The sequence below is a fragment of the Salvelinus alpinus genome, chromosome 30 (assembly GCF_045679555.1).
Source record: "Salvelinus alpinus chromosome 30, SLU_Salpinus.1, whole genome shotgun sequence".
Taxonomy (NCBI): Eukaryota; Metazoa; Chordata; class Actinopteri; order Salmoniformes; family Salmonidae; genus Salvelinus; species Salvelinus alpinus.
In genome coordinates this window covers 36,403,377-36,417,475 of record NC_092115.1, presented here as the reverse complement: position 1 = coordinate 36,417,475, position 14,099 = coordinate 36,403,377, and the positions used below count along the sequence as shown (strand labels likewise).

Sequence of the window (14,099 nt, the reverse complement as noted above, 5' to 3'; positions counted from 1 at the left end):
AGCTAGTTAGCTTGTTATATTTGATATGATGATGCCAAAACCTACCTGCTATGTTAAGCAAGATGTTCTTCAATAAATATGATAACAAATATATTTAGACGTAATATTCCATCGATGATTAGCATTGAAATACTTTCTTCCTGCTATGTGCCTCTAGATGAAGAGGCGTTCTGGTGTTTGTTTGGGTTTTTGGAGCGCGTTCGCGCAGCTTACGTATGTTCAAGTTCCTGAAAATAATATTGCAACCTGGCGCGTTGCAGGGTGCGTTTCAAACTGAACAGGAGTGGGGAAAAAAGTTAAATAAATAGAAAATGTGATGCAGCTTAGAAACAAACTAGAGTAACATCGAAATTGTCCGTTTACACTAACTAGTACAAATCAAAATACTAGCTACATATTTGTGATATTGAACGTTACTCACTAGCTCCCAGGCGCTCTATTAATCAAACCGTGTGTACATCGAACTTTCGCCAGACACTGTGAATCGAGAAAACGACCTTACACACCTCTGCTATGGCTAACTTTTAAGTGGACTGTACCGCGTGAAGATCAAGGGTAAAACGGATAATATATATTTCTAAACGTTATAAAATTACATTTGCAAAGGCTTTTGTTAGAACACATCTATTTTGGGTAGCTAACGCGTTAGCTAATGCTGAAGAGGTCAAAGCTAACCAACAGCTAACTAACTAACCAACTTGATTTGGTAAAATATGGCATTACGAAATGTGTATTAACGTATACCAATCACATGTGAAACTGGCTTTACATTCCTTATGTTCTAAAATGTGCATGCGCCTCTTTTCCTTTTAGATTGAAAATGTTCTCATTTGCATTGAAAAGGCACTTCAATCCCCGTGTGGTAAGAATACACATTATATCAGTTCTGTGACGCCATAATATTGGTCTATCTTTTGTCCATTTGATCTGGAACAAATAGCCAAGAACATATGGGTTCTCTGTACCAGGATGGAGGCACAGATCATGTAAAACCCTACTGAGAAATGCATTTGCAATTGTCTTTATTCTCAGGGTCCATCATGGCGATCGCTGCAGTGGGTACTCCGTGGGTCCAGCTGCATGGTGAAGAGGGAATGTTTTTACACCAGTTCCAACCCCTTGTTGGCTCCACAAGTTTCCATGGCAACATCACTACTGTTCCCGAAATTAGCCTCCTACAGGCTTCGCCTCAGGCCCCTGAGCTTCTCTGCCTCTTTGCTCTGCCAGGGTCACCCCGTGCCCACGGCCCCTGGGAGAAGACAGGAGAACCAACAACACCTCAGCATGAAAGCCCTGGCCAATGCGCCCAAGCCTGCTTTGTACCTCGGCTTCTCCGGCCTCCTTCCATTCCTGGGTGCCCCCCTCCTGATGGCTGTGACCCAGTCCTACCTCCCTGAGGTGGCCTACGCCCAGGTGGTCTACGGGGCTTCAATCGTGTCCTTCCTGGGTGGGGCCCGCTGGGGCTTTGCCCTGCCTGAGGGGAGCCCTGCCCAGCCCAACTGGATGAACCTTGGCAACAGTGTGGTGCCCTCCCTGCTGGCCTGGCTGGCTCTGCTCTGCAGAGACAACATCACAGAGGGAGCCCTAGTGGTCATCATGGGGCTGGGCCTGGCCCTGCACTATGACCTCACACTGCTGCCTGGTTACCCCGGCTGGTTCAAAGCCATGAGAACCATACTCACTCTGGTGGCTACCTTTTCCCTAGTGGCCACACTGACATTGCAGAAGATGTGCCCGGAGAAGAAGATCAAGGCACAAGAGAATTGACTAGGTAATTACTAAGGGATATTAAAGTTAGCACTTGAAAGCTAAATTCTCTCAACGTGAACAGTGGAACTGACCATTGTGGAATTAGTTCAGTAGGAGCAAACAGGGAGAAAACATTTTAAAAAATGGAAATGCTGCGACGCAACAAACATTTCCAATAAAATACATTTTCACTGGATTTCCTTTTAATCAATTTGCTACTTAGACACTTCCGTACCTCAACAGGTGAGTAGTGAAATACAATTTCACGTTGTAATCTAGTGCCACTGCTGAATGAAGGTGATACAAGCTCATTCCAACCAAGGGGACATTTCTCAGTAGAATGATACTGTAAGCTTAGCATTTCCAACCATAACAGTTTGACATGAGGACCATAAGTAACATTTTGCTCGTAGTAGCTTCTTGCTTCTGTCATCAAGTGCAGTACAGGGTTTAATACAACTCCGTGTAAACACATGAAGCCCATCGCACTAGCAGTCAGTCTACCTTCAGTCAACATGGATAATGGACAACTCCCATGTAAGTTAATAGTTTTGGTGTTAATTTTAAATGTGACACTGAAGTTGGGCAAAAAATATGAATCAAATATACAATCAAAGTGCACAGGTTGAAACAATTGATAGGATATCGGTGACAAACATCCTTTACACTTATGTATAACGTAATGGTCCTGAAAGCACCAATGTTTAAGTCCACACAAATTAGCAGAGAAAATACAGTAAACAATGAAACCTATTTACCCTCCAGAAACACTGGCACACCTCTGAAACAGAGCAGGAAGTATATGACTAAGTGATGGAGACAGACAGGTCTGCCATGTAACTGACGGAGTAGGTACTGCAGTCTTGCTAGCTCATTTGAATCAACAGTCTCCCATTTGGCAGTCTCCCAGTCATCTGTTTGTCTGTGTACAATAAACTTCTAGTTCAGTTACATAAAAGCAATAAAATATCCAAAATAACAGAACAATCCAAACATTCTGAAATCCATCAATTCCCCTGCAAGAGTCGCACCCTCTATTGGCTATTTGAGTACAATATGGGAAATAACAGAATTCGATTCTCCTGCAGCATTCTGCCACTGCTGTTCAAAAGTTAAAACACATTGCTGGTGAAGGCTATGTTGACAATGAACTCGAGGACTCGTCTTCGATGTGGCTCAGATGTGTTGTCTAGTGTGTCCACCCAGGTACCAAACCAGGTCTCAGGCAAGGTTGCTCATCATGTAACCAACAGTCTTCTCGTCTGAGATTCAGGTTTGTTCCAGAGAAACCTAAAACCGCAAAGTCGAGCCTACTCATAAGGTGACCGAACCACCTACGCTTGTTCCACTAGGTCTCCTCTCAGAGCACGGCCACGCCCCCATCACAGCGGCTGGTGATCATGTTGCCGATCTCCGTCCAGGTGGGGGTCGTAGATCTCCAGAGTCCACTGTCACAGGGGCCGAGAAGTCTGCTGGAGCCCCCCCCTCTCCCCCACAGCGTACAGCAGCCCGTTAACAGCTGACACAGACACCCCGGCTCTAGCTACCGCCATTGGGGCCACCTCCACCCACTTCTCCTGTAGAGGGAAACAGAGACATGTTCGAGGGACACCGTCTGAGGTCACTATCTACATAAAGCTATGATGAGGTATTGTGACAACGTGCTGCTTTTCAAACAAAGCAGTATTTATATACGTCCGAATTGAGACGGACATGTGAAGACTGCCCGAGTGCCAACCCCTCTGAGTTTTGACCTGACTAGCAGTATATAAATCTACCCTAACTCCCTCACCTCCTTGGGGGAGCCCAGTGCCTCGTTCCAGCCCCCCACGGCATAGATGCAGTTGTTGAGGTACGCCCACGTAGGCCTGCCGGGTCACCATGACGGGCAGGGCGCTCCAGCGCCGGGAGATGGGGTTGTACACCTCCGCTGAGCGCAGCTCCATCCCCTCATCACTGATTCCCCCAGATCACATAGATGAAGCCTAGACGGAGGGGAGAGGGGAATGAGCAGAGGCCATTCAGAGAAATGATGTAATTGAGGTAATAAACATTGAGACAGCGGAAGCAATTATATTGATATGGTATGTTTCGTTAGAAATGTCTTGTTGTGCATTGTCAGCCTGTAACTTTCATGCCCAGATATAATTGCCCATTTTGGGATAAAGAAAGTGAATTGAATTAGCAGCCAAAGTAGTATAGAGGCACTGCCATGCTTCCAATGATCTCCCACTTATTCTCTGTCGGGTCGTACCGCTCCATCGTCTTCCCAATCTCTGATCCAACCCAACCACCTGCAGAAACACAGTAGTGAGGAGACATCATGGTGACCTATTCATATAGTATCTTATCCCATAGACTCTTAAAAAAATCCCCAAAGAAAGACTTGGACACTATTATAATTTCAATAATTAGCAGGGCAACCAAAAAAATGTGGGGGTATTTTAACGGTGTAAGAAATAAAAGAGGATTTCTTGATAAATAAGTAAAAATAAGACAGATCCTGCTTGACAAATCAGGAGTATCATTCCATTTCATCACCTATGTACTTGAAGAGTCTCTGTGGGGAGAGCAGGGGGAACCTGACTGGGTCCAGCACCTCCACCACGTTTCTTCCTCTTGGCCACGTCCTGAAGGACCCAGTCCATGGCTGCCGTGAATACCTGGTACTCATCTTCGATCCGCAACTCCTCGCTCCGCAGCAGCTTCACCAGCTGGTCCTTGGACAGGCCCCAGAACACATCCAACACACACACACCTAAAGGGCAGATGTTCCGATTGTGATTTTTGTTCATTGGTGTAAGTGTTATAACAGGTTGGGAACAGGCTATTCACTTTTTGTTACACACACTCAGCAGATTGGAATGAGATGGAAGGGGAAAGAGAGAATCTGAAGACAGAACGATGGAGGAAGAAGAATACTGTGTATCACCTCCAGAACGTGTACATGGACGTAGTTCTCAGTGAACTCCAGCATGTCCATGCAGGCGATCTGCTCCAGGAACTGGTATAACCCCACACAGTTGGACAGGTCCATGTGGCTTTTGAGAAACTCTCCACAGATAGACACCACCTCACTCAGCTTCAGCATGTCTGCTGCCACCATCAGCTCCTGCATGTTCTCCACTGTCACATGAATCATGCCTGGACTGATTCAGTTCAAAGAAACAAAGAAATCTGTATTATATACTGTTTTGTGTATGAACACTACTGTACACTACACACTCAGTAAATTGTACATTTCATGATAGGACGAACCTGTGTATATGAACTCCAGCAGGACCTCAAACACCTGTGCCTCCAACCCCAGGATCTGGACCTCCTCCTTGTCTGCCTCGCTCATCCACCCAAAGAACAGAGCGGAGAAGTAGGGGCTACTGGCAGCCAGGACCAGCTTATGGACACTGAACACCCGGCCTCCCAGCCGTAGCCTGACGTCACAGAAGTCTGCCCGGAGACGCATCTTATTCATCTGGGCCAGGATGAGCCGGGCATAGCGGTCCGACACAAACAGCCTGCTCAGGGGACTGGGATGTCACGCCAGCTGCAGATATGTCACCTCCACCGCAGACATTGCTCCCAGGGATGAAGGTGGGGAGCAGGGTGGAAATATTACATGGTGGCTCTGTCACCAGGACAGACAGGGGTGGTGTCACAGAGATTGTACACACATACTACTGGACTCTCCAAGCAGACACATCTGACTAGGGAGAAGAGCACAAGAAACATGAAAGATGACACAATCTCAAACATAACATATACATATTGTAACATGCTGGTATATGATAAATACCATCATAATGATTCAAGTGCCAAATATTTTCTCCTGCTGTTCTGCCTGTTGTTTTTGTCTTCAAATGTGTTTTTGGATTCTTATCTCCTTTAAAGTTAAAGTCATGCATATAACTGTGCATGTATCAGTTACCAAAAAGTCCCTTGTCTTTATATCATCACCACCATCTGATCTGGTTCAAACTGTAAACCGGCTCATGACAACATATTTCCTATAAAGCAAACAGAACTTAGCAGGCGCGCTACATTTCTGCGGGTATGTGAGAGATGGGGTCAGATCATTTTATTATTTGAATGGAAAATCATGACAATCGAAAATGCTGAAATGGAACCTTTTCTTCACAAAGAAAATATAATACACCAACCTGCACAGTTTCTTGCTAGTCGTCCTCAATTTCTCTAGTTAGCTAGCTAGTTACTTGCTGCAGGCAACTTCCGCATACTTTTCTGGATCGACGGTCTTGAGTTTAATGACTAGGCCTAACTAAGCAAATACCAAACGTCTAATCATATCAACACCACTAGACGGCAGCATTGCCTTTAGTGTGCAAGTGAAACATCACAATCGGCAGCAATAAGGGCCTGGGCCAAAGATGCTGGAACCAAAAGCCTGCATTGCTGCCTGCTTGCCTACCAACATGCAGGTCACAACCATAGTTAAAACCACATGATTATCCTCATGATAATCCAGCATGTAGTAGCACTTGGTCATAAGAGAAGCAAGAAATGCCTATTTTGCAATATCCCTCCCTATCTGCATTCTGTTTGTTATTGCCCAAGACTGAAAGTGCTGTTAGTTAAATGGCAGGGCGAAAAGTGAGTGTTTTTAATTGAGCTGGGCAGGTCATGGCCTCTTCATGCACATAGGGCCAAATTCAGAATTCAAACAAATCAAAGTCTATTTGTCACTTACACAGATTAGCAGATGTTTAAGCAAGTGCAGTGAAATGCATGTGTTTTTATCTCAAGCAGTGCAGTAAATGTCTAACTGTACAATATTAATACACAAATATACCCTCCCAAGGAAGAAGAAACAAGAAATTAAGAAACATCAGAACGAGCAATAACAAATGTCAGAGTCCGGAATATAAATATGTGGTGTGTGTATAGACAATTTGGACAATATATAAGTAGAAAAAAGGTATGTACAGCAGTAGTTATATAGGATGAGCTATGTCGAGAATACAGTATGTACAGTGCATTTAGAAAGGATTCAGAACCCTTGACTTTTCCACATGTTACGTTACAGCCTTATTCTAAAAATGATTAAAATATTTTTAATGATCAATCTACACACAATACCCTATAATGACAAAGTGAAAACAGGTTTTTATACATTTTTGCATATGTATATATATTTAAAAAATTGATAATGCATGTCAGAGCACAAACCAAGCCATGAGGTCAAAGGAATTATCCCTAGAGCTCCGAGACAGGATTGTGTCGAGGCACAGATCTGGGGAAGGGTACCAAAACATTTATGCAGCATTGAAGGTCCCCAAGAACACAGTGGCCTCCATCATTCTTAAATGGAAGAAGTTTGGAACCACCAAGACTCTTCCTAGAGCTGGCCGCCCGGCCAAACCCGATGGTGACCAAGAACCTGATGGTCACTATGACAGAGCTCCAGAGTTCCTCTGTGGAGATGGGAGAACTTTCCAGGAGGACAACCATCTCTGCAGCACTCCACCGATCAGGCCTTTATGGTAGAGTGGCCAGACAGAAGCCACTCCTCAGTAAAAGGCACATGACAGCCCGCTTGGAGTTTGCCAAAAGGCACCTAAATGACTCTCAGAAGGTGAGAAACAAGATTCTCTAGTCTGATGAAACCAAGAATAAACTCTTTGGCCTGGATACCAAGCGTCACGTCTGGAGGAAACCTGGCACCAGTCGACCCCTAGTGGTGTAACTGCCTACGTCAACACCTTCTACTCATGAGACCAAGCCCATGCATATACAGTTATACAAACTTGCAGGAGAAAACATTAGTCCAGTGTTTTCTAAGGGCTCAGCAGTAATTGGTAAGAAGAAGGGCGGGGGCCTTATGATTAACGAGACGTGGTGTGATCATAACAACATACAGGAACTCAAGTCCTTTTTTTGTTCACCTGACTTAGAATTCCTCACAATCAAATGCCGACCGCATTATCTACCAAGAGAATTCTCTTCGATCATAATCACAGTCGTGTATATTCCCCCCCAAGCAGACACATCGACAGCCCTGAACGAACTTCATTTGACTCTATGTAAACTGGAAACCACATATTCTGAGGCTGCATTTATTGTAGCTGGGGATTTTAACAAGGCTAATCTGAAAACAAGGCTCCCTAAATTTTATCAGCATATCGAGTGCGCAACCCGGGCAGGCAAAACCCTGGATCATTGTAATTCTAACTTCCGCGACGCATATAAGGCCCTCCCCCACCCTCCTTTTGGAAAAGCTGACCACGACTCCATTTTGTTGCTCCTAGCCTATAGACAGAAACTAAAACAGGAAGTACCCGTGCTCCGGTCTGTTCAACGCTGGTCCGACCAATCGGATTCCACGCTTCAAGATTGCTTTGATCACGTGGACTGGGATATGTTCCGCATAGGGTCAAACTACAACATTGATGAATACGCTGATTCGGTGAGCGACTTTATTAGCAAGTGCATCGGTGATGTTGTACCCACAGCGTCTATTAAAACATTCCCCAACCAGAAACCGTGGATTGATGGCAGTATTTGCGCAAAACTGAAAGCGTTAACCACGGCTTTTAATCAGGGCAAGGTGACCGGAAACATGACAGAATACAAACAGTGTAGCTATTCCCTCCGCAAGGCAAGCTAAGCTTCAGTATAGAGACAAAGTAGAGTCACAATTCAACGGCTCAGACATGAGAGGTATGTGGCAGGGTCTACAGTCAATCACGGACTACAAAAGAAAAACCAGCCCCGTCGCAGACCACGATGTCTTGCTCCCAGACAAAATAAACAACTTCTTTGTTCGCTTTGAGGATAATACAGTGCCACTGACACAGCCCGCTACCAAAACCTGCGGGCTCTCCTTCACTGCAGCCAACGTGAGTAAAACATTTAAACGTGTTAACCCTCGCAAGGCTGCAGGCCCAGACGGCATCCCCAGCCGCATCCTCAGAGCATGCGCAGACCAGCTGGCTGGTGTGTTTACGGACATATTCAATCAATCCTTATCCCAGTCTGCTGTTCCCACATGCTTCAAGAGGGCCACCATTGTTCCTGTTCCCAAGAAAGCTAAGGTAACTGAGCAAAATGACTGCCGCCGCGTAGCACTCACTTCCGTCATCATGAAGTGCTTTGAGAGACTAGTCAAGGACCATATCACCTCCACCCTACCTGACACCCTAGACCCACTCCAATTTGCTTACCGCTCCAATAGGTCCACAGACGACGCAATCGCAATCACACTGCACACTGCCCTAACCCATCTGGACAAGAAGAATACCTATGTAAGAATGCTGTTCATCGACTACAGCTCAGCATTTAACACCATAGTACCCTCCAAACTCGTCATTAAGCTCGAGACCCTGGGTCTCGACCCCGCCCTGTGCAACTGGGTCCTGGACTTCCTGACGGGCCGCCCCCAGGTGGTGAGGGTAGGTAACAACATCTCCACCCCGCTGATCCTCAACACTGGGGCCCCACAAGGGTGCGTTCTCAGCCCTCTCCTGTACTCCCTGTTCACCCATGACTGAGTGGCCATGCACGCCTCCAACTTAATCATCAAGTTTGCAGACAACACTACAGTGGTAGGCTTGATTACCAACAACGACGAGACGGCCTACAGGGAGGATAACCTCACACTCAACGTCAACAAAACAAAACAAAGGAGATGATCGTGGACTTCAGGAAACAGCAGAGGGAGCAGCCCCCTATCCACATCGACGGGACAGTAGTGGAGAGGGTGGAATGTTTTAAGTTCCTCGGTGTACACTTCACGGACAAACTGAAATGGTCCACCCACACAGACAGAGTGGTGAAGAAGGCCCAGCAGTGCCTCTTCAACCTCAGGAGGCTGAAGAAATTCGGCTTGTCATCAAAAACACTCACAAACTTTTACAGATGCACAATCGAGAGCATCCTGTCCTGGGCTGTATCACCGCCTGGTACGGTAACTGCTCCGCCCACAACCATAAGGCTCTCCAGAGGGTAGTGAGGTCTGCACAATGCATCACGGGGGGCAAACTACCTGCCCTCCAGGACACCTACACCACCCGATGTCACAGGAAGGCCAAAAAGATCATCAAGGACAACAACCACCCAAGCCACTGCCTGTTCACCCCGCTATCATCCAGAAGGCGAGGTCAGTAAGAGAGACTGAAAAACAGCTTCTATCTCTAGGCCATCAGACTGTTAAACAGCCCTCACTAACATTTTTTTTATTTTTTTTTATTTTTATTTTTTTTAATTTTTTTTAATTTTTCTTACATTTTATCCCCTTTTCTCCCCAATTTTTCGTGGTATCCAATCGCTAGTAATTACTATCTTGTCTCATCGCTACAACTCCCGTACGGGCTCGGGAGAGACGAAGGTCGAAAGTCATGCGTCCTCCGAAGCACAACCCAACCTAGCCGCACTGCTTCTTAACACAGCGCGCCTCCAACCCGGAAGCCAGCCGCACCAATGTGTCGGAGGAAACACCGTGCACCCGCCCCCTCGGTTAGCGCGCACTGCGCCCGGCCCGCCACAGGAGTCGCTGGAGCGCGATGAGACAAGGATATCCCTACCGGCCAAACCCTCCCTAACCCGGACGACGCTAAGCCAATTGTGCGTCGCCCCACGGACCTCCCGGTCGCGGCCGGCTGCGACAGAGCCTGGGCGCGAACCCAGACTCTGGTGGCGCAGCATAGCACTGCGATGCAGTGCTCTAGACCACTGCGCCACCCGGGAGGCTAGCCCTCACTAACATTGAGTGGCTGCTGCCAACATACTGACTCAACTCTAGCTACTTTAATAATGGAAAAATGTATGTAATAAATGTATCACTAGCCACTTTAAACAATGCCACTTTATATAATGTTTACATACCCTACATTACTCATCTCATATGTATATACTGTACTCTATACCATCTACTGCATCTTGCCTATGCCGTTCGGCCATCACTCATTCATATATGTTTATGTACATATTCTTATTCATTCCTTTACACTTGTGTGTATAAGGTAGTTGTTGTGAAATTGTTAGGTTAGATTACTTGTTAGATATTACTGCATGGTCGGAACTAGAAGCACAAGCATTTCGCTACACTCACATTAACATCTGCTAACCATGTGTATGTGACAAATACAATTTGATTTGATTTTAATTTTCCATTCATGTGTGGCTTACAGTCTGACTTGACTCTTATCTATTTACTCCCCTGCAGGGGTCTGTGTTTATGTATCTCTTTAAGCCTTAAGACGCTTTCCAACAGACCTCCTATTTTGACTGCAATGGCTCACACATCTGCTCAGACCGTTTCTATAAGAGGCAGAGACTAGAAAAGAACTGTGGAACAGTATTAAACATTATAATGCATATATTGCTAATCTGTGGTCCAAGACCCTATACATGTAGTGGGGGAGCGTCTTATAGCCCTTCCTCTTCTATTAATACAACATGAGCATAATCAATTATTATAATACATTAATAATTTGGTGTAGCCCCTATCATGACCCCAAGGTGACCCCCATCAGCAGCATCATGCTGTGGGGATGGTTTTTCAGTGGCAGGGACTGGGAGACTTGTCAGGATCGAGGGAAAGATGAACGGCGCAAAGTACGGAGAGATCCTTGATGAAAACCTGCTGCAGAGCGCTCAGGACCTCAGACTGGGGTGAAGGTTCACCTTCCAACAGGACAATGGCCCTAAGCACACAGCCAAGACAACGCAGGAGTGGCTTCGGGACAAGTCTCTGAATGTCCTTGAGTGGCCCAGTCAGAGCCCAGACTTGAACCTTGATCGAACATCTCTGGAGAGATTTGAAAATAGCTGTGCAGCAACGCTCCCCATCCAACCTGACAGAGCTTGAGAGGATCTGCAGAGAAGAATGGGAGAAACTGCCCAAATACAGGTGTGCCAAGCTTGTAGTGTCTTACCCAAGAAGACTTGAAGCTGTAATCGCTGCCAAAGGTACTTCAACAAAGTACTGAGTAAAGGGTATGAATACTTATGTAAATGTGATATTTCAGTTTTTAATTTTAATACATTTGCAATACATTTTAAAACCCTGTTTTTGCTTTGTCATTATGGGGTATTGTGTGTAGATTGATTAGGGGGGAAAACAATTTAACACATTTTAGAATAAGGTTGTAACAATATGTGGAAGATGTCAAGGGGTCTGAATACTTTCTGAATGCACTGTACATATATAGTGAGTGATCAATTAGCTTAATTTCTCAGATCAAATAAAATGTCAACAAAATAATGTTGCAGGAATGCTAATTGTATCTTTTTCTAACTGCAATAAACATTATGTGAACATTATTTATGTGAGCAGTGTTCAGCTACTCTATGTACATGGGGCAGCAGTCGCTAAGGTGCAGGGTAGTCTACCGGCTGGTAGCTGGCTAGTGACAGTGTCTAAGGTGCAAGGCAGGGTACCGGACGGAGGCCAGCTAGTGATGACTGATCAACGGTCTGATGGCCTTGAGATAGAAGCTATTTTTCAGTCTGTCAATCCCAGCTTTGATCAAATCCAAATAAAATTTTATTTGTCACATGCGCCGAATACAACAGGTATACAACAGGTACGAATACTTACAGTGAAATGCTTACTCACAAGCCCTTAACCAACAATGCAGTTTTAAGAGAATACCTACAAAATGTAAGAGATAGATGGTAGCAGGGTGAACAGGCCGTGGATTGCTTGGCTGAGGTCCTTGATGATCTTCTTGGCCTTCCTGTGACATCGGGTGCTGTGGATGTCCTGGAGGGCAGTCAGTGTGCCCCTGGTGATGTGTTGGGCTGACTGCACCACTGGAGACCACTGCGGTTGCGGGTGGTGCAGTTTCTCTACCAGGCGGTGATACAGCCCGACAGAATGCTCTCTGGTGCATCTGTAGAAGTTTGTGAAGGTCTTAGGGGCCAAGCAGAATTTCTTGAGCCTCCTGAGGTTGAAGAGGCGCTGTTGCTCCTTCTTCACTGCGGTGTCAGTGTGGAGGGACCATTTCAGGTCCTCAGTGATATGCACGCAGAGGAACTTCAAGCTTTTGACCCTATCCACTGTGGCCCCATCTCTGCTGTCTCCTGTGGTCCATGATCAGCTCCTTCATTTTGTTGACGTTGAGGGAAAGTTTATTTTCCTGGCACCACTCCGCCAGGGCTCTCACCTCCTCCCTGTAGGCTGTCTCATCGTTGTTGGCAATCAGGCCTCCCACTGTTGTGTCATCAGCAAACCTGATGATTGAGTTGGAGACTTGTGTAGCCACACAGTTATGGGGACAGGGAGTACAGGAGGGGGCTGAGCACTCACCCCTGTGGGGTCCCCGTGTTGAGGATCAGCGTGGTGGAGGTGTTATTGCCTACCTTCACAACCTGGGTTCGGCCATCAAGACGTCTAGGACCCAGTTGCACAGGAGGGGTTCAGACCCAGGGCCCTGAGCTTAGTAATGAGCTTGGAGGCACTATGGTGTTGAAAGCTGAGCTGTAGTTGATGAACAACATTCTCCCATTCGTATTCCTCTTGTCCAGGTGGGATAAGGCAGTGTGCTGTGCAATGGCGATTGTGTTGTCTGTGGATCTGTTGGGGCGGATAAGTAGATCTTGAGATAAGTAGATTTAACATAGACTTAAGTTAATAAAATTGCTTGGTGCTTAAGGTATTCATATTATGAACGTTATCTGTGTGGAACAATTGGCTAATCAGATACGTCAATTAGCGCAGAATCGGGACAGTAAGCCTGTAAGCTTGTTTATGCTATTTGTAGGCTACAGTACGAAGAGTGAATTTGAACTGTAAGAGGATCTGGATAAGAGCGTCAGCTAAATCAGTGGTTCCCAAACTGTGGGTCGGGACCGACTTGTGGGTCTTGGCAGGGGTCCAGGTTGGTCGCGAGACTACATTTTCTGTAAAAAAAAAATCTATACTTTTTGGGATGGAAAAACACTTTTAGTGTCAACTTCAATGACTAAAACCAAATAAAAAGTATGTCGAAAAGATAAAGAACTTATATATTTTTTAAATAGCATCTAATCCCGCTGTCGCCTTGACGATTATGAAAAGTCAGATCCTCAGCGTCACCCAGCAGTTTCTCAACCCCTTTCACTTTGATTATCAGCCCAGCAGAGGAGTTGAAGATGCCTTTATTACTCTCCTCAACATAGTCTATAGACATCTAGAGGGTGCCAAATTCCATGTCAAGGTTCTGTTTGTTGACCTTTTTTCTGCCTTCAATACAATTCAGCCTTACATTCAGGCACAGAGACTCATAAGGGACTTCTCCTTAGATGGGGGGCTGGTTTTCACAGTGGGTCAAGGTGGGTCCCCACGTGTCAGACAAACGCACCACCAACACAGGCTCCCCACAGGGATGTGTTTTGGCCCCACTCCTGTACAT

At 45.8% G+C, this 14,099-nt stretch overlaps 2 protein-coding genes and 1 pseudogene across 3 annotated transcripts in view; 1 reads left to right on the top strand and 2 right to left on the bottom strand.

Annotated features, from left to right (window-relative positions):
* LOC139560369 (vasculin-like protein 1) overlaps positions 1-290 on the bottom strand; it is a 14,961-nt gene extending 14,671 nt beyond the window's left edge. For both annotated transcript variants that reach the window (XM_071377073.1, XM_071377075.1), the window contains exon 1: positions 46-290. The gene's annotated coding sequence lies outside the window, so the exon portion shown is untranslated. The remainder of the gene's footprint in view (positions 1-45) is intronic.
* Positions 224-1,945, top strand: LOC139560370 (transmembrane protein 69-like). Its single transcript, XM_071377076.1, has 3 exons — positions 224-555; positions 814-862; positions 1,033-1,945. Exons 2-3 carry the CDS (start codon positions 821-823, stop codon positions 1,765-1,767), a joined length of 777 nt encoding a protein of 258 aa, XP_071233177.1. The 5' UTR covers positions 224-555; positions 814-820; the 3' UTR covers positions 1,768-1,945.
* Positions 1,931-14,099, bottom strand: LOC139560019 (actin-binding protein IPP-like; annotated as a pseudogene).

What these genes read in the sequence shown, in the direction of transcription:
- LOC139560370 (XM_071377076.1), top strand. Translation starts at nt 821, where the DNA reads ATGTTCTCATTTGCATTGAAAAGGCACTTCAATCCCCGTGTG. An exon ending in GGCACTTCAATCCCCGTGTG is followed by an intron (nt 863 to 1,032) that starts GTAAGAATACAC and finishes CTTTATTCTCAG; the next exon opens with GGTCCATCATGGCGATCGCT.